General features: G+C 36.6%; 1 protein-coding gene across 2 annotated transcripts in view; it reads right to left on the bottom strand.

Annotated features, from left to right (window-relative positions):
• The window catches only part of GBA3 (glucosylceramidase beta 3), a 124674-nt gene that overhangs the window by 75495 nt on the left and 26794 nt on the right, over positions 1-22385 (bottom strand). For both annotated transcript variants that reach the window (XM_001105060.5, XM_078002601.1), the window contains exon 2: positions 5716-5943. In XM_001105060.5, the coding sequence (XP_001105060.3) occupies positions 5716-5943 (228 nt within the window). The remainder of the gene's footprint in view (positions 1-5715; positions 5944-22385) is intronic.

Below are 22385 nucleotides of genomic sequence, written 5' to 3'. Positions count from 1 at the left end.
CAAGCAGGATTATATAAAACGAAGATATAGGGGAGTTCCCTTAGAAGAGGGCATGGCTGGAACTTGCAAAGATGATGTCTCAAATTTTTAAAAAAAAAATTGATCTAGAATCCTCCTTCAACAAAAAAGTAACATAAAATTCACTTTGATCTCATGCTTACCATCGTGCATCAAGTTTACACCTTTCTTTGGTTCACACCTTTCTAGATTCACACCATTCACACCATCAGTTTCTTTTCTTTTCTTTTCTTTCTTTCTTTTTTTTTTTTTTGTTTTTTGTTTTTTGGGGGTTTGTTGTTGTTGTTGTTGTTGTTGTTGTTGTTGTTGTTTTAGACAGAATCTCGCTCTGTCACCCAGGCTGGAGAGCAATCTCAACTCACTAAAACTTATGACTTCCTGGTTCAAGCAATTCCCCTGCCTCAGCCTCCCGAGTAGCTGGGATTACAGGCATGTGCCACCACACCCAGCTAATTTTTGTATTTTTAGTAGAGACAGGGTTTCACCATGTTGGCCAGGAGGGTCTTGATCTCCTGACCTTGTGATCCCCCACCTCCCATCAATTTTTTTAACTGCTCCTGTGTTCTCTTGCCACACTGTCTGCATTAGTTTTCTATTGCTGTTAAAACAAAGTACCACAAACTTAATGGCAGGACCAAGACAAATGCGTTATGTTACAGTTCTGGGGACCAGAGGTCCAAAACAGTGCTTATTGGGCTAAAGTCAAGATGTCAGCAAGGTTACATTATTTTTGGAGGCTCTCAGGTGGAATCCATCTTTCTACCTTTTCCGGGAGTTAGAGGACACCTGCATTCCTTCTCTCATGGCTTCTTCTCCCATCTTCATCCTCATCTCTTCTCTTTGACCTCTGCTGTAATCATTATCTCTTGTTCCTCTTCTCTCTGACTCTGATCTTTCTGCCTCTCTCTTTTAAGGACCCATGTAATTATACTGGGACCACACAGATAGTCCAGGACAATCTCCGCCTCTCAAAATCCTTCCCTTAATCACATCTGTAAAGTTTGTTTTACCATGCAAGCTAATATACTCAAAATTCCTAAGAATCAGAGCATGAACACCTTTGGAGGGCCATTTTCAGTCTATTATAGTGCTCAACATAGAATACAAGATTAATGCTTGTTTAGTTAATTTATTTAAACCATTCCTGCTAAGAGCACTCATAGTTTAAATCTTAAAGTGAGCACTAAATTCTGCACAAATATTCCCCCTTTTTTTATTTCCAATACTTGGTCTTCCCACTAATCGCCTGAAATTTACATTTGTGGCAGATATGAACATGTACTTGAACATTTGAGAAATGCAGGAATATATTATTTCAGTTGCCAACTCAATCTTTTCTTGTTAAACCTTGAAAAACTGACATTTGAAAGAGACAGTCTGTGTAACAATTCCACTTCATAAAAATATTCTTCTAGTTTGGGGACATAGAATTTTACGTTTCCAAATGTCCTATAATCAAGATTTGAAATGTATAGTCAAACACAGAAAGGGGGTTCCTTGGGAAGAACAGTGACAGGGACTTTCTAATTCTTCACATGCTTTTTGAGAAAATATTTAAATGAGAAAAAAGAGATAGCCTTTCCAAGTTAAAACCATTCCAACTGCTTCAACAGATCACTGCACAAGAATGAGCAACTGCTTATTGAAATGCCACCTCCTGGATGCACCTCCAGTGCCCTCTTGTTCAAAGCAAAGCCTGTAATATTAATCAGCTATGGTTTTACCAAAGCTAGGGCCAAACACAAAAAGCTCAGTGCTACGGGCATGTGATCCCCACATGAGATCTGCATGAGCAATTTTTCCACAATATTCGGGTGGTTTCCATGGCTCCGGTAGCACCACCTCCACTCTCTGGTGGTTTCGGTTTCCTTGCTCTTGGATTGCTGATCTACAGTGTACCTCTACGAACTTCTAAGTATCTCAAGTTGGTTTTCAAAGCTTAATATGTTGACATATTGGGACAGGTATATAAAGCTTAATATGTTGACATATTGGGACAGGTATCTGAAAATCTTAGGGGCATATGAGTACAGAATGAGTTTTAGAAAGGAAACAAGGAGCATATACCGTATATTAACACTGTCAGTGAATCTGAGTCAGTGTCTCTTAATATGTCTGCAGTCAAATAAATCAATATTCTCAAAAACAGAATAAATATTCACAACAATTCAAGTTAGCTTTTGCTGCCAATTTAATTTTAGAAAGATTAGTAATAAGAGCCTTTTGGATTTTAGAACTTCAGATATGGCATTGTGGACCAATACTACAAGTTGGTGGGTTTTTGGTTTTTGTTGTGGTTGTTTACCATCCAACTGGAAGCTCAGTAAAAACTCCAAACTCCTAGAATGAGTGCAAGGAGTTTTAGTACCATGAGGCTTCCACTTCATTTCACCAACAGAGAAACTGTAGCACAGAGAATTCAAGTGGTTTGGCCAGACTGACTGAGCCCTAGACTAGATAGAAGATTTTTTTATGTTAGACAAGCCTAGGTTGAACCTAACTAAATTTGTCATTTTGGCAAATTTATGCCTAACTTTATTTCCGATGTTAGCATTATTCCTTCTGTTTAGAGATGCCCCTTATTCATAGGACTGTTATGAACGTTAAAATCAACAAAAATATGTGCAATGTTTGCATGGTGAGCTCTGTATATTATATGCTCAATGAAAGGCAAGCATTACTACCCTTCGAGTCATTTTTATGATTGTTATTGACCTAATTCAATCCAATTCAGTAATTTTTACTGAATCCCTTCCATGGATGGTGCTGGACTAGATTACAAGGGTAACAAGGCAGAATTATCTACCCATTACACTGTTAACAATTCCAGGGATTCTCTAATATGAATGTCATGAGTACTTAGCACAGTCCCTGACACAATAGACATTCAGCACACTTTCATTGAATTGAATTAAACTTAAGGCACCGATAGTCTAACATGGGATATAGTAACAGTTAACAATGAAGAATGTGAGAAACATCTTAAGAGCTTTGCAAAGTGCTATGAGAATAAAAAAAGAGAGAGAGGAGAGAGATATTTTTTTTCTGGCTTAGAATAGAGAACTACTTTAAAGAAGAGGGCAATTGTGCTAGACCTGAACAGCAGGACAGGCCTTCAGTAGGTATACTTGGGGCTAAAGAAAGCCCATTCTAGGCAGAAGAAAAAGCTTAAGCAACTTCCTACAAGGTGGAAAACTGCATGGTATGTTTAATAAGTAGTGGGTTACTTATACTTACAGATAAAAGATTATAGACCTGTACCAAGGTGTGTTTGGGATATTACATGATCATACGCATGAGATAATTTCAGCCTGCAAAGTTTTGGAGGTGTTAAGTCTAAGTCAAATTGAGCCTAGAATGATATATGAAGGAGTATGGACTGCATATTGAGGCTTTAGGTAACTAAATTATTATTATTATTTGAGACCAAGTTTCACTCTTATTACCCAGGCTGGAGTGCAATGGTGTGATCTTGGCTCATGGCAACCTCCGCCTTCCGGGTTCAGCCTCCCAAATAGCTGGGATTACAGGCACGTACCACCACACCCAGCTAATTTTGTATTCTTAGTAGAGATGGGGTTTCTCCATGTTGGTCAGGCTGTTCTCAAACTCCCAACCTCAGGTGATCCACCTGCCGCAGCCTCCCAAAGTGCTGGGGTTACAGGCATGAGCCACTGTGCATCTTGCTTCACTTTTAGCAGGAGATGATCAAAACAATGTGATTTGGGTCGAGCTTTAGGAAAATTGCTATGATGGCATCTTATAGAAAGTAAAGGACAGAGAGAAGGGGAAAACACATAGATTCATCAAGAATATATCAAAAAGTCCTTGTAAGAATGATAAACACCTAAACTAGGGCAGGGGCAAAAAGAGGGATTAGAAGATAAGTTAAAAAGTCATTATTAGAATGGACCATATTCAGCAACCCATTAGATGGAAGAAGAAAACACAAGAAAGGATTCAAAGGTTACTTTTGTTTTTTAGACTTTGGAGTATGGTGGTGCCAGAAAGAAGGGAGAATACAGATGTTGGATTAGGAAGATTGAAGATAATGAGTTCACTTTTAAACTGAACAACAAATTACCTCCCATTCAACATAAATAAAACTAGTCAGTGATGGCAAGAAAGTAGACATCTCAACAGGAGCAACTGGTCATGGGCCAATGTCTGCAGAATCAGGGAATGAAAGGACCTGCTAATCCTGCACTGTCCCTACATGAGGGAAGCTACTCTGAGGTTGATTCTACCTGAGTGCATGAGTTGCAATTCTATTTCATGATGCAAAGATTACCCCGCCTTAAATAAAATGAGCTTTTCAAGTGCACAAATCCATCTAGGAATTGTCATCAAGGGTTGTTCTATATAGGGGATCACATAAGTTACTCATGAATAATGCCTTTGTATCAATGAAGGTTCTTGGGGTGGGAGGTATGGTGAGGCGGGCAGGTGTTCTCTTAAGTCATACAAGTGAGGCCTCTCCTTAAATTTAAGAGGCTCTCCTTAAATTTTATGCCCTAGGCACCTCATTGCTTCACTTAGTCCCAGTCCTATGGACAGTGTAAAATCTTTTCTAAGACAAAGTAGTAATAAAGCATCTTCATTAAGAAACCATATGTTGTAGTGCAAGGGTTGGCAAACTTTTCCTGTAAAGGACCAGATAGCAAATATTTGAGGCTTTGCAGGCCATATGGTCTCTGCCCCAACTACTCAGTTCTGCCATTAAAGTGGAAAAGTAACCATAGATGATGCATAATGAACAGGCATGACTATGTTTCAATCAAATTTTATTAACAAAAATAGGTGACAGGCCACATTTGGCCTTCAGGTCATTGTTTTCCAACCATGCTTTGTAGAAAGAGCTTGCTAGACCTTAGGTTTAAATAACAGATCTACCATTTGCCAAATATGTGGGTTTGGACATACACCTCTGTAAAATATGATCACTATGCCTTCCCTACTGGTGGTGAGAATTAAAGAAAATGGTTGAAAAATGCCTCCTAAATAACAGGCATTCAATAGAGCAATGAGTGGTACTTTTATTCACAAGCCATAAGAAGAAGAATAGCTAACACTTACTAAATGTTAGCAACTGCGTTAAGCACTTTACTAAGATTATTTCATTTAACCTTCCAATAACTCTCTGAATTAGTCACTATTACAGCATTCTTTTCTATTCATGGAGAAACTGAGGCACTGAACGGAACCCAAGAGATGTTTGCCCAGATAGCAAGTGATGTAGCTGGACTTAACCTTAAGTAAGTGAACTGCAGGGGCCTTGATGCTAATCCCTATGCTAGTTAATTAGCTCCACTAATTCAGCCCTAATTGAGGTGCTTAGAATCATCTCAAGTTCTTAAGGACTTTTCATAACTCATCACAGGGTTACACAACTGAAAATAGTTTAATACAAATTTTTTAAATTTATCTTCAGATTAACACTCATGTTATATAATAAAACACTTAGTCTAACCTCCCTCCCACTCACCACCCCCAGAAAAGATCTCAACAGTCAAAGGAAACCAAAATATTACTGTGAAAACTAATGCAAACCCATTTCAAAAAATTCATCCCATAATCACTCTAAAAACTTGCAATTTCAAAGCTACATTGCAGAATAGCATACTGGATTAATTATGCCAGACTGCAGCAATAACCTTGAATTAAAGCTGCAACCTTCTATTTTTAAGAAACACTTGCCTTTCTGGTTGATGAAACCTGTCGTCCCATCAGGTAACAGACGTGACCAGGAAAGAGAGAAGCGGTAATGAGTCAATCCAAGCTGTTTGATACATTTCAAATCTTCCTCCCACAGAGTGTAGCTGCCACAAGCTACATCGCCAGTCTGGTTCTTGAAAACTCTCTCTCCTCCCTGATGAGTAAATGTGTCCCAGACACAAGGGCCTTTTCCATCTGCATCCCAGCCTCCTGAGAAAAAGAAGAAAATGAAACAGTTACACTCTTGACATCAAGAGGCATATGTGGAATGTAAATATTTGTCACCAAAAGAACATACCTCATTAACTCAATGTACCATATTTACAACTTTAAAATACGCCTTTAAAATAACATGCATGAGCGGGTTATGTGTTTAGCTGTCCTTGATCCCTGAAGCTGACTGGTGGCAAATGAAAAATTATTGCATAGCACCGCTGCATAGCAGGCTTTCATGGTTCATTATCTGAAGATCTCCCAGCTGGTAAACAGAGGCAGGCCCCGGCTTATAAATATCTGAGTTGAAACATCTCCTCCTTGCAAACATTCCCCCCGGCCATGACTGACACGCCTTGTCCTTATACATGACAGGATCTCGAGACTATATGTATGGCCCTTGATATTTAAACCCTATTCTCCTATTCTCTGACAATGGAGGCTGTGATGGTCCAGTCCATCTCTGGAGGGGAGGGAGCCCTGGTTTCCACCATTGTTGATATGATATTGCTATCTGAAATTCATTCATTCATACCGCCCTTGATTCAGCAAATGCTATGTGTCAGGCAGGACACCAAGTCCAGGGAATACCAGAGTGAACTATGTCGTGTCTCCTGTTTGGGGAACTTACATAACAGCCAATGTAAAGGCCCTTTCTTTTTCAGAAACCAGGGAAGGGCATGGATCCAAGTGTGGGCTGGAGTCAGAGGAGGTCTCTTTCTGCTCAACTTTCCTGTAACCAAAACTGATCTAAAATATAAAGTCCATTAATTTAATAAAAAGAACATATCCAGTGTGTTTATCATGTTTTATGTATTTAAAACTATGTATAACAATCCGTGTATGTTCTGAGCATATACACGTGAGGTAGAAGTATCACATGCCTGGGAATGATCCATTCAGGTGAGTGATCACCTTTGAGGAAAAGAGAAGGAAGTGGAACCAGAGAGGGGTCTACAGGGCCCCCAAATGTATCTCTTATGTTTCATTCATTAAAAAAGGTAGAAGGTATATGCTGGGCTGTTTACTACATTTTTCTCAATCCCTTTTTATAAGCCTAATGTATAATATCGCAATCCCTTTTTATAAGCCTAATGTATAATATCTTATAATTATTATGTAAGAAAAGAGGTCACAGCTAGAGTAAAGTAGATGAAAACAATTACAGGAAGGTCCTCCAGGTCCTCACTGAGCATCTACATACTCATATTTTGTGCACAGATCTAAAAGGATACGGTATAGTCTCCAGTTCCAACCTCAGGACAGCAGGAGTGATAAGAAATCATGGACGGCCCCATGAGGATACAGAAGAGGCTGCTAAAAGAAGGAGCTCTGACAAAAGCAAAAGTGATCATTGATATCAAAGTTGAATACTAAATACCTATACAAAAAAAAGCTACGAATATTCGAAAGTATTTTACTTTGGAGCCATGTAATTATAGAAGCAAATAGTTTTACACATTCCAGTGACTCTCAAGTTATGTCTACACAGGGGGTTTAGAAGGAATGGAGATAAAAGAAGAGTGGTATTCATAGAATGAAATAGGAACAAACGCAAAACTAAAATTTTTGAAGTATGAGGCTCATAGTTTTGGATGATTCATTTAACAAATGAAAAAGCTTAATGTCAGCTTAAGCAGTGGTGTATTGGTATATATTTAACTCACTATCTGTTAAAAAATAAGCATAGACCTAAATGTATATATGTTTATTATCAATTTTGCTGATATAAAGCATGCATAATACACAATTTACAGATAATAAACTATGCAATTCTCTTTTCTATGAGCTCCATATAACCAACTGATTCTCATAGAATGCCCTTTTAGGTTTTTGGCAAAGTCATATTGGTAGTTGTGTTAGCCCGTTCTCACACTGCTATAAAGATACTACCCGAGACTGGGTAATTTATAAACAAAGGAGGTTTAATTCACTCACAGTTCTGCATGGCAGGGGAGGCCTCAGGAAATTTGCAATCATGGGGGAAGAAGAAGCAGGTACTTTCTTCACAAGGTGGCAAAATAAAGAGAAATAGTGAAGGAGGAGTGCTTCCTTTCAAACACTTATAAATCAATCAGATTTCGTGAGAACTCATTCACTATCATGAGAACAATGGGGGAAACCACTCCCATGATCCAATCACCTCCCTTCCTTGATGTGTGGGGATTACAGGTCCCTCCCTCAACAAATGGGGATTACAATTCAAGATGAGATTTGGGGGCACACAGAGCCAAACCATATCAGTAGCCAACCTACAGTTGTAATTTGACAAATGTGTGTAGTTATCACATGACTTTTGGTTAATATTTTTTCTTATATTCACAGGCAGAAGGAAAAGAACACAAAAGATGTACCAAAACTTCACTTTTAACCAGTGACATGAGCTACTTCTCTGCCGAATCAGGTAATAGTTTTCAAACACTGGAAGCTCTCCTCAATTTTTGGTGCTACTCACAACGCCACAGCCAGAAACATAACTTACTTTTAAGTTGAATCTGTATTATTAACATGTTTCCTATCACTAATTAACATGTTTCCTATCACTTTTTAAGGTCTAGACAACTAACAAAACAATAAATCAAATAATGACTTCTAGTACCAGCCAATTTCTGCAACCATGATATCACTAAAGGCAGAGCTGGGAAAAGATGAGCAGTAGCAGCATGCCATATTACAGTGTTTCTCCTGTTCAGATACAAGAGATCTAAATTACCTCAAGACCATAGAAACAGTGAAATTTGGTAATTAGTTAACTAATGATTTTAAGTATTTACTAACTTTGTTTTTGATATACATTATTTACCTATAAGCTTATATGAATAATTTTTAATAAAGTCCGTGTTAAAGAATCAGCTCACACAAACTCAATAGGCTCTCGTGAGCCAGCACAAGCCGGCTTCACCACATCACTTACAAGTAACTTGAATAAGATCACACCGTTAGTAAGTAACAGTGCTAAAATTTGTATTCAGATCTTAGAAGTCTAAGATTCTGCCATTGGCCCATGCTGCTCTTAGTAATAATTACACAGAGTGATGAAGAAAAAGTCAACTGATGACCAAACTACTTCATTTGTCAAGACTAAGAAGTGCAAAACATAATTTATACACTTTGGAAAGTAGTACAACTAACATAACTGAAACAAGGTTTGACAATTTTAACAGGTCAATGTCACTTAGCAGGAACATGTACTGAGGTGGAGTCACTCATTCTCCACATGTACTAGCTAGACAAAGCAGAACTAAACAACATTGTTTCTACAAAAAACTAAACTTCAAATTGATAACTAACAATTATAACCGAAATTGGATAAAAATCATATAAAGACCAGTATTTGTTATTACTTTTAACGTAAATATTACTATATGAATGATATTAATAACTCATTTGTCCATTAGAAATTATCTCCCATTGCAATTATGCCCACATTCTAAAAGCATGGTGTCCTTTATGATGACTACTGTTTCCAGGTGGACTACATACTCAGTCATCCTCCAAGCAATTATGATTGTTGGATTACATGTGGGAAATACATTTTTAAATGCATTGTTAATCTAGCAGAGGTTAGGTGTTCCAAAAACAAAGAGGGAGGGGTAATTCAGAGGCATAAGTGAGTAGTGATGCAGGCTTTTGTACTGGGAGTGTCTGCCAAGTTCAGACCTTCTTAGCTTTTATTTTAATGGCTTGTGGAACAAGGGAGAAAGGAGACAAAGTCTAAGATGCACCAAAGATGAAAAGTATAAATAGGGATGGTCACAAAAAGCTAGTATGCAAGGACTTCATACCCTGCGCAAGAACTAGAGACAAACTCGACCTGCAGAAAGAGAGAACAAAAAAATTAGCTTAATTCAAACTTGGGTGGAGAGGGGAAATTACTCCTCAATATTTGTAAGCACAATTCAGCCATCAAACCATTAAGTGTGAGAATGGGAAAAAGATGTTTTTCGGATATATGAGGTCTCAAAAATTTTCCTCTCTTTGGATAGTACTGGAGGATAAATATTACTAAAACAATGATATAATCAAGGAAAATAAAGATCTAGGGTCCAGGAAAAAAAGAAATTTAGGAGAAGAAATTGACAAAGAAAATCACTGAGTGATATTTTATTACTCTGTTCTCATGCTGCTAATAAAGGTATAACCTGAGACTGGGTGATGTACAAAGGAAAGAGGTCAAATTGACTCACAATGCCTCAAGGCTGGGGAGGCTTCAGTAAATTCACAATCATGGCAGAAGGGGAAGCAAACATGCCCTTCTTCACATGACAGCATCAAGGAGAAGTGCAGAGTGAATTCAGGCAGATGAGTTCACTCATTATCATGAGAACAGCATGGAGGTAACTGCCCCTGTGTTTCAATTACCTCCCACCAGGTCCCTCCCATGACACGTAGGGATTATGGGAACTAGAGTTCAAGATGAGATTTGGGTGGGGACACAGTGAAACCATATTCGATATGGACTAAATTGTGGCACCTCAAAATTTATGTATTAAAGCTTTAACCCCCAGTGTGACTGGATTTGGAGATAGGGTCTTGAAGGAGGTAATGATGGTTAAATGAGGTTATAAGGGTGAGGGTCTAATCCAAATGTCTAGTGTCCTTATAAAAAGAGAGAGAGAGATCAGGAATGTGTGAACACAGACAAAAGGTATTTTGTTTTGCAAACTCATGCAGGAGTATAAAGGCAAAGGGAAACTTCCAGGATGATAGCTATGCAACAGACACAGGGACTACCCAGTCTGTTTGAGCAGGTGACAGGCTGTGAGAGCTACTTCCTCAAGAAGATGATACAAATAGAGTATCTAGTATGTTGTATTAGTCTGGGTTCTCCAGAAAAGCAAAACCAATAAGGTATAGATATATTTTTATTATAGTAATTGGCTCACTCAATTTTGGAAACCAAGAAGTGCCACAGTCTTCTATCTGCATTCTGGAGAACCAGAAAAGCTGTTAAGCTGGTGGTATAACTGAATCTAAGTCTGAAAGTCCAAGAATCAGGAGTGCCAATGTATAAGGGCAAGAAATAAGTGTCCAACTCAGAGCAACTTTTCCCTTCCTTGCCTTTTGTTCTATTCAAACCAACTGATTAGGTGATGCCCACCCACATTGATGAGAGTGATCTTCTCTACTCAGTCTACAAATTCCAGTGCTAATCTATTTCAGAAACACCCTCACAGACACACTTAGAAATAGTATTTTACCTGATATGTGGGTATCTCATAGCTCAGTAAAGTTGACACATAAAATTAACCATTATGTAAGTTTTATTTTAAAAAATGAATTATCTTGGGACTTTCAACAGTCATAAAAGTAGAATAACATGAAACCCATGTACTTGTCACTCATCTGCAGCAGTTTTCAACACTTTGCCAATCTTTTTTGTCTGAATCCACCCAAGCTTCCTCATTCAATCTGTAATCATTTTAATGTGCATCTTGAACTAACAAAAATATTGTTCTAATTGTGGTAAAATACACAACATCAAATTTACCGTCTTAACCATTTTTTTTTTTTTTTGAGACGGAGTCTCGCTCTGTTGCCCAGGCTGGAGTGCAGTGGCCGGATCACAGCTCACTGCAAGCTCCACCTCCCGGGTTTATGCCATTCTCCTGCCTCAGCCTCCCGAGTAGCTGGGACTACAGGCGCCCGCCACCTCGCTCGGCTAGTTTTTTGTATTTTTTAGTGGAGACGGGGTTTCACCATGTTAGCCAGGATGGTCTCGATCTCCTGACCTCGTGATCCGCCCGTCTTGGCCTCCCAAAGTGCTGGGATTACAGGCTTGAGCCATATAGTTCTGTGACATGAAATATATTCGTATTTTTTAGCAACCATCAACACTATCGTTTCTCCAGAGTTTTTTAAATATTCAAAACTAAAACACTGCAAAAATTAAACAATTACTAAACATTCCTTCCTCCTCCAAGCCCCTAGTAACCACCATTCTACTTTCTGGTTTTGACTACTCTAGCTACCTCAAATAAGTGAAATTATGCAGTATTTGTCTTTTTGTAACTGATTTATTTTGCACAGCATAATGTCCTCAAGTTTCATTCATGCTGTAGCATGAGTCAGAATTTTCTTCCTTTTTAAGGCTTAGTGAAACTTCATCATACGTGTATACCACATTTCATTGATCCACCATTTGTCAATAGACACTGGGTTATTTCCAGTTTATTCTGAATAATGCTACTATGTACATAACATGCAAATATCTCTTCAAGACTCTGCTTTCAGACCTATTAGGTATATACCCAGAAGTGGAATGGCTAAATCATTTGGTAATTCTCTTTTTAATTTTTTGAAGACCCACCATACTGTTTTCCATAGCACCTCTACCATTTTACATTCCGACCAACAGGGCACAAGGTGTCCTATTTTTCCACACTCTAGCTGACACTTGAAATTTTCTGTTTTTTTCTTAATAGTGGTCATCATATTATGTATGAAGCAATGTCTCATTGTGGTTTTGATTTGCATTTCCCTAATGATTAGTAGTGATAAGTACATGAAAGATTCCTTACATCACTAATCACTAGGGCTATCTAGTATGCTAGAATGAGAGAAAATGTACAGAAATAAAAAATATTAGATTTAATTAGCAGTAAACACACAGAAAACAAAATGAACAAATAGAAGACAAGTATTAACTTTGTGCGAAAATGTTGTTCTGGAAAATCAAAATAATAACAGTATACTATGTGGTTCAGGTGTAAATAAGTTTCAGTGGTTACAATGAGGTAAACCCTGACCACTGATCTAAATACAATTAAAATCTGATTATTTGGGGGAGGATTATGGTGTTGGAATCTTTCACAGAGTAGTGAAGGTAGGAAGATAGAAGGAAAGAAGACTAACAAAGAGATAATGCTCGTCTTTCACAATGAGAAGTTACCTGATTATGTCTACAGTAGAAAACATCAAGAACTAGTAATACAAGCATGTTAATTTAAAATACAGAAGTCAATGGTAAAAAGATGATTGGAAGAGTTAAAAGAATTTCCCTCTAGAGAAGGGGACATGAAAGTGGCAAGACATTGATGGTTTCAGAAACAATCTTGTTTTGATTCTTTAAGTCATTTTATTATATTAAATTTAGCACGAAAATAAATTAAGAAAATGTATTATTTAAACATTAGAAAAGACAGAATAGTAAAAACATAGTAAATTTGTAGATAATCTAAACAAACTATTAATATATAAAGCAATAATAAAATTTCTATTTTGTGAGAATTAAAAAGAGTAACAAGTAGATAAAACTAAAATGCTATAGCAAAAAAGAAAAACCCTAGAAATCAAATGGTAAAATATCAGAGTTAAAGTGTTCTCAGGCATTTATATTGTTAAGAAGAGGAAAAAAGATATTGATTAACATTTTACTTTGTTACATTTTGTATTTAGGTCAAAATTTATAATAAAGCACTCTTAGAAATGAAACTTGTGGTTTTTAAAGAAGAGTCAAACACATCTATAGCAAGTTCTGTGCCAGGCCCCATCCTAGCATGTTATATATATTAACTCCTCACAACAACATTATAAAGTAACTGTCATCCTTATCTCCACTTTTAGAAAAAGAAACAGAAATAGGTTAAGTAACTTGCCCAGATTAGTAAATGCTAAAGCTGAGACTCTAACTGAGACAGCTGGATCTCAGAGCTCATACTCCTAACCATCATGATAGTTGGGGAAAACCAAATAAATCAAAAAAGAGCAAGAAAATGAAAAAATAAAAAAATACATAGTTAGCAAAAGAAAAAGCATAAAGTCAGATGGCAGGACACAATAAAAATGATCCATTCTAACAATATAAGTCAATGAAGTAAACTCGGTGAAAAAACAAACATTGTCAGACTAAATTATTTTTTCAGCTATTAGTGCTTTATTTGCTTTAGTACCATATATAATTTTTTAATTTTTGTTTTTCTTTATTTCTTCTAAAAAAAAGAAAAAATGTGATACATGTGCAGAACATGCAGGTTTGTTAAATGGGTATACGTGTGCCGTGGTGGTTTGCTACACCTACTGACCTGTCCTCTAAGTTCCCTCCCCTCATCCCCCAACCCCCAACAGGCCCTGGTGTGTGCTGTTCCCCTCTCTGTGTCCATGTGTTCTCATTGTTCAGCTCCCACTTATGAGTGAGAACATGGGGTGTTAGCTAAATTTTTAAAATCCAGTGATATGCTATTTACTATACTCACACTTTTAAAACATGGAGATATAGGAAAATTGAAAGTCAAAATATGATACTCTGCCCCTCCCCCAAATAAAACAGCATTAAAAAAAGACTTAAAAAGCATTACTAGAGAGAACACAGGTCACTACATAATTATAAAACTATTTTAAATGTACATGCACCTAAGAATATGGCTTCAAAATATGTGAAGCAAAAATTGACACAACTAAAAAATGTTGTCAAAGCCACCTCCAAAATGGGAGGATTTAACTAACCCCTTTCTCAGCCACCGAAAAGCGAGAGTCAGACATTAACAGATTTGATCTAATTGATATACATAACATTGCAAAATAACAAATGCTATAATTATGAAGAATACATACTCTTCAAGCAGACAAAAAACAGTATAAAAGTTTTGCACAAGTTGTTTCATAAATAAACTCTTTGTAAATTTCAAGTTTGGGGAAATACAGATAATGATTTCTGACCAATTAAGTTAGAATTCAATAAATAAAGATAATGAGGAAACCCCAAAAGTTCAGAAATATGAAAATGCACTTATGAAGAACTTAAGGAAAAAAGGAGTAAATAATAGTAGTTACCAAAGAATAAAAATAAAAACTAAATAACACAAAATATTAAAACATTGTGTCATCTGGTTTAAGTGGTACTTAAATAGAAACCCTTAAAAACCAGAAAGCATTAATGTATGTATTAGAAAAGAAGCAAACCTCAAAGTTATTGAGCTGATCACATAAAAGAGGAGGAAGAAGAGGAAAAATAAAAGAAGGAAGAGAAAGATGGTACAGAAAACAGAAGGAGAAACTAAGAAACAGAAAGAAAAAAACTAAGGTAAGATTAGAAATAATAAGATAGAAAAAAAAAAAAACCCAGGATAGAGATTAACAGAAGCAAAAGACGATTTTTTTAAAAAGTCTAAGAAAATAGAAAGTCCTCTGAGGTGTATATTTTTTTAAATGAGGAAGTAAAAATAAATGTTAGAAATGCAAAGGGGAACGTAGCTAAAGCTGCAGAGATTAATCTTACAGCATCTATATGTTATTTTAAAAACTTCAGGCCAGGCACGTGTGGCTCACACCTGTAATCCCAGCACTTTGGGAGATGGAGGCAGGTGGATCACGAGGTCAGGAGATCAAGACCATCCTGGCTAACATGGTGAAACCCCGTCTCTACTAAAAATACAAAAAAAAAAAATTGGCTGGGCATGGTGGTGGGTGCCTGTAGTCCCAGCAACTCGGGAGGCTGAGGCAGGAGAATGGCGTGAACCTGGGAGGCGGAGCTTGCAGTGAGCCAGGATTGCCCCACTGCACTCCAGCGTGGGTGACTGAGCAAGACTCCATCTCAAAAAAAGAAAAAAAAAAAAAAACTTTATAAAATACATTTGAAAACTTAGACAGAAATGACAAATTCTAGAAAATTATAACATCAAAATTGGCTCAAATAGAAATGAAAAACTTGAAATTTTGGACAATTTAAGAAATTAAATCAGTAGTTACTAATTATTGGTAGTAAAATCTTCCACAAAGAAAATGTTGGTTTTAACTGTAAAACCAGTTGGTTTTACAACTGAGTTCCAACAATCATTTAAAAAATGAAGTAACCAAACAATTCTACTCTTGTGCAAATTCTCACAGAAAATGAAAAAGAAAAAATTATTTTCTTCATTTTATGTGACTAGTATAATCTTGATACCAAACCAGAAAATGGTACTACAATAACGGAAAAGTTATAAGCCAATCTCATGAACACAGTTGCAAACGTGCTAAACAAAATAATGGGTTGCCAAATTGAGCAGGTATAAAAAAGAATGTTTTACAAATCTGAGTTATAGCCCAGGTATGCAAGACTAGTTTATCATTAGAAAATTCATTAATGTAATTAAACACTGATAAATGGATAGAAACCCATGTGGTCATCTCAAGACATACAAATGTTAAAATCATACATGTATACATGAATCAAAGTGTTAGTAAATTGGAAATAAAAAGCAAACTCCCTATTGTAGGAACTAATAGTTACCAAAAAAAACCTACATGCTAAAAAAATTCTTTTTAAGATCAAGAAAAAGTCAAAGATGTCTGCTCTAATTAATTCTCTTCAACATTGCATAAGGTTTGTTAATTAGAGGTACACTGAAATAAAACTAACTAAATAATATAAGCCCTAGAGAGGGAAAAAACAAACAAACAGACAAACAATCACTTGTTAACTGAAAGATTACCTATGTAAAATCTCCAAAAAAATGTAAGGATGAATTATAAGAATAAGGGTTTACATCAATGACCGACTGGATGAAGAAAATATGGTACATGCACACCATGGAATACTATGCAGCCATAAAAAGAAAAGAGATTTTTTCCTTTACAGAAACATGGATGGAACTGGAAGCCATTATCCTCAGCAAACTAACACAGGAACAGAAAACCAATGCCACATGTTCTTACTTATAAGTGGGAGCAGAACAATGTGAACATATAGACACAGGGAGGGAAGCAACACACACAGGGACCTGTCTGGGGCAGGGGAGGAAGAGTCATCAGGAAAAGTAGCTAATGCATGTGGGGCTTAATACCTAGATGACGGATTGATAGGTGCAGCAAACCACCATGGCACATGTTTACCTAGGTAGCAAACCTGCACATCCTGCCCATGTACCCCATAACTTAAAATAAAATAAATTAAAATAGAATAAAATTTATAAAGTTTAGCTCAGTAAACTTGCCTGATAAAAAATTAATAAAGGACAATGCACTCTATACACAGTAACAGTTCTAAAATACAACATTTATATAAATAGCAGCAAAAATATCTAAATGTATATATAATAAATAAAGTATAAGCATGTTGTCTAGAAAATTATAAAATTTTATTGAAAGATAAGAAATGAAGTAAAATTTTCTTTCAAGAATATCTAAATACATGAAGGAATACCATGTTTATGAATACAAAGATTCAATGTCATCCAGATCCTGAATCTCCTAAGAGTGATCTATAAATTCTATGCAATTCCAACCCATCCTAACAGTTTTCCTAAGGAACTTAGTAAGTTGATTTTAAAATTTGTATGAAATATAAATGGGCCAAGAGTATTTAAAATATCTGAAAAAACTATTGTATGAAACTTATCTTAAAATATACTAAGATTTAGCAAAAATGTATAATAAGTAGCTTAGTGTGGCACTGGCATAGGCCTACATAAATAGATCAATGGACTTAATAGAGACCCCAGAATAATACCATGCATATATGCAAACTCAATATACAAAAGAGGTGGCATCATAGTCAGTAAAGAGGCACTTTTCAGTAAATAGTGCTGGGAAAATTGATTTATATATTTTTTAGTGAAAATGGATGCCCACCTCACTACACGTATGCACAATAAACCGGTGGATTAAATAGGAAAACTCTGAAATGTTTAGAAGACAACATAGAATGTTTTTGTAACCTCAGGTTAGAGAATAAGATCTTTAAAAGACTCAAAGAGCTTAGACCTAAAGGGGGAGAACTCAGAAATTCAACTACATTAAGAAATAGTATTTACAAAAAGAAATCATTAAGGAAATTAAAATGCAAGGCACAAAGTAAGAGGATATATTTGCTACATTTATGACTAATAATAAATTTTTATCTAGAACACATAAAGAACTCCTAAAAATCAATATAAAAGACGTGAATGTCTTCTCCCTGCCGAGATGTAGTAACAGGGTCTAGATTTACTCTCTCACCTAAAACAACTGAAAACCAAACAAAATATAGGACACAGTGAAATTTAAGACATTTGGCCTCAGACAACAAAGAACGGTGATTATCCACAGCCAGGGAACAATTGAGCCCTACAACGGTTCCATCGTGTTACCTTGTGAAGTTTCCAGGACACAGCGCAGAGAGGAGAAACTCAGAGTCTGACAGACTTCTTAAGCTGAGGAGGCAGAGCTGAGGACCCAGGCAGACCTAGATGTCTAGAATTCTCAGGGCAGAGCACCAAAGAGGAAAGAGTTCCAAAGAGAGAGAACAAAAACCGTAGAAGATCACACCTGAGCATGCAGAATACTGATCCAGGCACATGTGTGAAGAAACCATCTGGGTTTGATGGAAAAATCACCAAAAGGATTAGAGGTGGCAGTACTCAGAACTCACATAAGAGTAGTGCCCTAACAATCCTAAATGTTTATCCACAAAAAAACAGAGTTTCAACATACACGCATCAAAAACTTACAGAACTGCAAGAAATCCGCAATTATATTTGAACATTTCCGTTAAAAAGGCCAACGAGACTACAGAAAAATGGATAAAAGGCGTGAAGAGTTTCTTCACAGAAGGGAAAACACATGGCTAGTAAACATTTCTTTAAAAAGGTAAGAGAGTGTTAAAAATTTGGAAAATGCAAATGAAAGCCACAATGAGATACCATTCTACACCCACACAGTTGGCACACATTTAAAAGTTGGGCAGTATTCAGCGTAGGAGAGGTTGTTGCTCAGCAGGAATGTGTATACGGTGCTGGTGGGAGACCAGTATGGAAACATCTACTAAAATTGAAGAAGCACGTATACCAAAACCAGTAATTCACATACCATTGTATACCCTGTTTCTACAATGGACCAGGAGACATGTATATCCATGAATGCAACAGTCAGGGGAAAAAAAGAAGAAGAAGAAAAAAAGAAAATCATCAAAAACAACCCAAATTTCCTTTGTTGGGATGATAAATCAATAAACTATAGCATATTTCTATAACGAAATACTGTACAGGAGTAAGACTGAACTACTTCTCATACAGATCAATGTGCATACATCTCCCAAATATGATATTGAGAAGGAAAAAGTGAGTTGCAAAAAATACACATAATGCATTGCCATTTACATAGTCTCCCAAAGCATGTAAAATTAAATAATAAATTCTCAAGCTATACATTCTCATGTAGCAAGACCATATAAGCAAAAAATTGATAAATGCAAAATTCACTTTCATGAATACCACTGGGCAGAGGGCTAGAGAGACAATATTGGAGGAGGTACTGGAAATGTGGTGAGCATGTGAATATCATTTTTAATACTATATACAGACATAAATATTATCTATTGCGTATCTAACAAAATCAATTTTATAATTTCATTGTTCAAGTAAAGGCCACTTATTGAGCACTAGTTTTCTGTCAACACTACACCAACAGCTTACTTCAACCATCCCATTGTTTCCCTCACTCTAACCCTTCAAAAATGCACTATGGTTGTTCCAAATAAGTATAAAGGGAAAGCAAGGCATGTAAATATTGACTTGATTTCCCATGATCACATAGCTGATAACCGAACAGCAAAACGTGATACCCTTAGAGTCTTCCCCTTATCAACACCAACAGCTTAACCTCCTTGAAGACTATTACTAATACTTACAACTTAGGTGAGGTCTCATTAAGGGTTTCACAATCTAGTTGATATTCTACAAAGACATTCTTACACTATATTGAGAGTTGTATTAAAACCTGTTTTAAAAAAACACCGTGGGAAAATTAATGAACAGGCACTCAATAATTAATTCTGTTGTTGGGAGTCGGGTATCCTTCCAAAGAGAAAACATTTTAAGCCAGGGTGTTCAAAGATGAGTAAGAGTTCTCATCAGGGGGAAAGCAAGTGCATAATTCAGTGGCTGTGCTGGGGAGATTGGAGAAAGAAGTCACAGAGACCCAAACCAGACCAGTTAGCTATATTGCAAAATGTTCGGCAAGAAATGATAAGATCCTGTGTTTTATTTTTAGTAATTTGGAAGAAAATAAAATTGTGTTTGAAATTCTCATCCTATTAGAACATAGAAGGGATTTCCACAAAAATGTAAAATACTGATATTTTATCAAATATCAAAGAGTTCCCAGGCTGCAAAGGATTATGAAAGGAGCATAGGCTCTGGAGGCAGGTGTAAGTAAGTTTATGTCTTGTCTCTACCCCTTACTATTTACATGACTTCTATGTGTGTAAAATAGGAAGATACAATCTACTTCATAGAGTTCTAGTAGCCAAAGCAAAAATGCTTAGTAGTGTACATGACTGATATTTAATATGTGTGCTCAACAAGTATTAGTTCTTTTCTCCTCCCTTAGGCTCAATGCAAATGACCAGTTGTTGTTTGCTTTTTTCTTCTCTTTGTGGTATCCCTACTGATGCCAGAATGCACACGTAGAAACCACTCTGTTAATATTTGCATACTTGCCTGTGGTTAAGAGTCAATGTCTTAGCTTGCATAACTTGACTTGTAGGGCCCTCAGCTTCCTGATTTAGAAAACATCATTACAAATGGTATCGTATCACTTTAACAATTGCCATGACAATGCCTTTGGGAGGTCACAGACCTAACAGACCCCTGCACAAAGGAAATCATGTCAAGTAAGAAATAAATAACTAAGGGGAACGGGGTACATGTGTATGTGTATCTGTCTGTTTATTCTTCCTTCCAAACCCCAAAATGACATCATCACCACATGGCCTCCTTTTGGCAGCATTTCTGACTCCCCACCATCATCACATCCTCCTCTGAACACCCACTCTGCAAATAGCACATAGTGCTAGAGTCTTTTTTTTTTTTTTTTAAGATGGAATCTCACTCTTTCACCCAGGCTGGAACGCAGTGGCACGATCTCGGTTCACTGCAACCTCTGCCTCCCAGGTTCAAGCGATTCTCCTGCCTCAGTCTCCTGAGTAGCTGGGATTACAGGCACACGCCACCACACTCGGGTAATTTTTGTATTTTTGGTAGAGATGGGGTTTCACCATGTTGGTCAGGCTGGTCTCAAATTCCTGACCTCGTGATCCACCTGCCTTGGCCTCCCAAAGTTCTGGGATTACAGGCGTGAGCCAACACGCCTGGCCGAGTCATTTTAAAAGCATTTTTCTTTGGCCTCCATTACTTTGAGCTCTGTCAAGGTAGGGTCCAAGTTTTACTGACCTGTCTGTGTCCCTCCAATAGTAAGAATCATGTATTAAAATATGCTCAGTAAAATGTTTTTTGTATGGTGTGCTTCACATAAAATAGGAATATTGGTGTTTACTGTCTCATTGCTTCACAGACATGTGCAGAAGTTAACTTCACCGTGCTTGTAAGTAATTGAAAATTCTTTATTTGAAAGGTAAAATGTGACTACAATTTCAAGTAAATGCGCGTATAGTTGTGAGCTGGTGTTCTTTCAGAAGAAACCTTTGTTTATTTTTACAATTAACATTCATTAAGTGTATTATGCGTAAGTACGGTATGGAAAGCTTTGAGGCTGTGGTAAGCAAAGATGCCTTTATCTAGAAGCAGTACTCTGTGCCCTAAACTAATCCTGACAGGACAAGAGCCCCCGAAGTCACAAGGGAAACCACCACACCACACGGAAACACATTTTATTATTATTATTGTTATATCACAGGAGGATGGAAGTTTCCAGAAGGATTCCTCCAAGGAAAGAAAAAGCAACTGAGAAAGTATCTGAGGTGTTTGAGTAAATCAACACACAATTTACATTTCTGGCAGACAGTGGGCAAAAAAATTAAGAAAAGGATCAAATAAAAGAAAAACAACAACAAAATCAAAGGCAATTATTAACTCAGACCAAACAAAAACTCTACTGAAAAAAATTAGTCTTAGGACATTAGTGGCTCAGTTGTGCACAATATTTACATTAAAAATGATGTAAGAACTGAGTCACCATTTAAACAAAATTTGTTAAGTAACCAAATTAGAAAACTGGAGAAGGGAAAGTTTACTTTGTATAATGTTGTATTCAGACTAGAGAAAGAAAAAAATCATCGTATATAATAGGAAGTCAGTATGTCATGTTTTCAACTAGAAAAATCAAATAACTATGCATGTATTTACATAGACGTAAATACAATTAAAAGTGTTGGCATTCAAGAGCATAAGAAGTAGAGTGATAAAAAAGATTATTCTTTGCTATTGGATGGTATGACTCTCAATGTTCTATTCCAGTTTTTAAACCATGCACATATATTACAGAGACAAAACTAAACATTCAGTTAGAAAAATAAAGAGAACCACAAGAGAAGAGGACTCATAGACTTTTAGATCCCAAAGTAGTGGGCACCTATTTGCAGATCAGAGTGGTATGACATCCCTTGGAGCCATGTGGAAAGGAACAAGTGTTGTTTGGTTGTCCCAGTGACTGGGATGCTACTGTTATTTAGGGGCACAGCCAATAATAAAGTGGAGAGCAGCCAACACAAACAAGAAATGGCCATGTTGAATGTCAATAGCACC

This window comes from Macaca mulatta, chromosome 5 (assembly GCF_049350105.2).
Source record: "Macaca mulatta isolate MMU2019108-1 chromosome 5, T2T-MMU8v2.0, whole genome shotgun sequence".
In the NCBI taxonomy this organism is placed as follows: Eukaryota; Metazoa; Chordata; class Mammalia; order Primates; family Cercopithecidae; genus Macaca; species Macaca mulatta.
The sequence above is the reverse complement of the archived record's forward strand: the minus strand, read 5'-3'. Positions and strand labels throughout refer to the sequence as shown.